We start from the raw sequence: 824 nt of genomic DNA on the forward strand, positions 1-824 counted from the left end.
GGGCGCCGCCGGGCCCCGGCCCCGGCCTGCGCGGCTTCGCGCTCAACTGCTCGTGGGCCGGCACCTACACGCGGTTCCCGTGCGCCGCCGTGCAGCTGGGCGCCGCCTGCCGCGACTACCTGCTGCCCGACGCGCACGGCAGCGTGCGCTACCGCCTCTGCCTGCAGCCGCTCTACGCGCCCGCGCCCGCGCCGCCCCGCGCCGCCGACTGCGTGGAGTTCAGCCTGGAGCCGGCCGGCATGCGGGACATCGTCGTCGCCATGACCGCGGTCGGCGGCTCCATCTGCGTCATGCTGGTCTGCATCTGCCTGCTGGTGGCCTACATCACGGAGAACCTCCTGCCGCCGCCGGGCCGCCGCGCGCCCGCCCCGGACACCGCCTAGAGCCGCCGGGACACGCCGCGGCGCCGCCTGAGGGGGCTTCCGGCAGGTGCGGTGCAGGCCCGCTCCGCGCGGGCAGGGCGGGAGCGGGCCGCTCCTCACCCTTCAGGAGGCCCGTGCTGATCTGGGGGTTTCAGAGCCGCCGTTTCGAAAAGCGGCTGTGGGGCCGGGCGGGCTGGGCCCCGGCGATGCCGGCACTTCTGAGGAGAAAGGGGGAGAAATAGTTGAGGAGGCAGAAATCCCAGCGAGACTTCCCGCCCCAGCGGTGCTGTGGTGGCCCGGGGCTCGGAGGCGAGCATCTTCTGAACTGCCAGAGGTTTAGACAGGCGTTGAAATGTTTCATTTTTCTCCTGCATGCTGGCCAAAGAGAGCAGAGTAATAGCTTCAGAAACCACCAGCCTGTTGTGGCTGGATCTGAAGCCCTCTTAACTCTGTGGAGAGGGC

The 824-nt window shown here is 70.4% G+C and overlaps 1 protein-coding gene across 1 annotated transcript in view; it reads left to right on the plus strand.

Moving 5' to 3' along the window:
* The window catches only part of FNDC10 (fibronectin type III domain containing 10), an 895-nt gene extending 277 nt beyond the window's left edge, over nucleotides 1–618 (plus strand). Inside the window, exon 2 of the mRNA XM_019541736.1 lies at nucleotides 1–618. Coding sequence (XP_019397281.1) covers nucleotides 1–383 — 383 coding nt within the window. The 3' untranslated portion in view covers nucleotides 384–618.
* The last annotated feature ends 206 nt before the right edge of the window (nucleotides 619–824 follow it).

This window comes from Crocodylus porosus, unplaced genomic scaffold (assembly GCF_001723895.1).
Source record: "Crocodylus porosus isolate Cpor-Errol unplaced genomic scaffold, CroPor_comp1, whole genome shotgun sequence".
Lineage (NCBI taxonomy): Eukaryota > Metazoa > Chordata > Crocodylia > Crocodylidae > Crocodylus > Crocodylus porosus.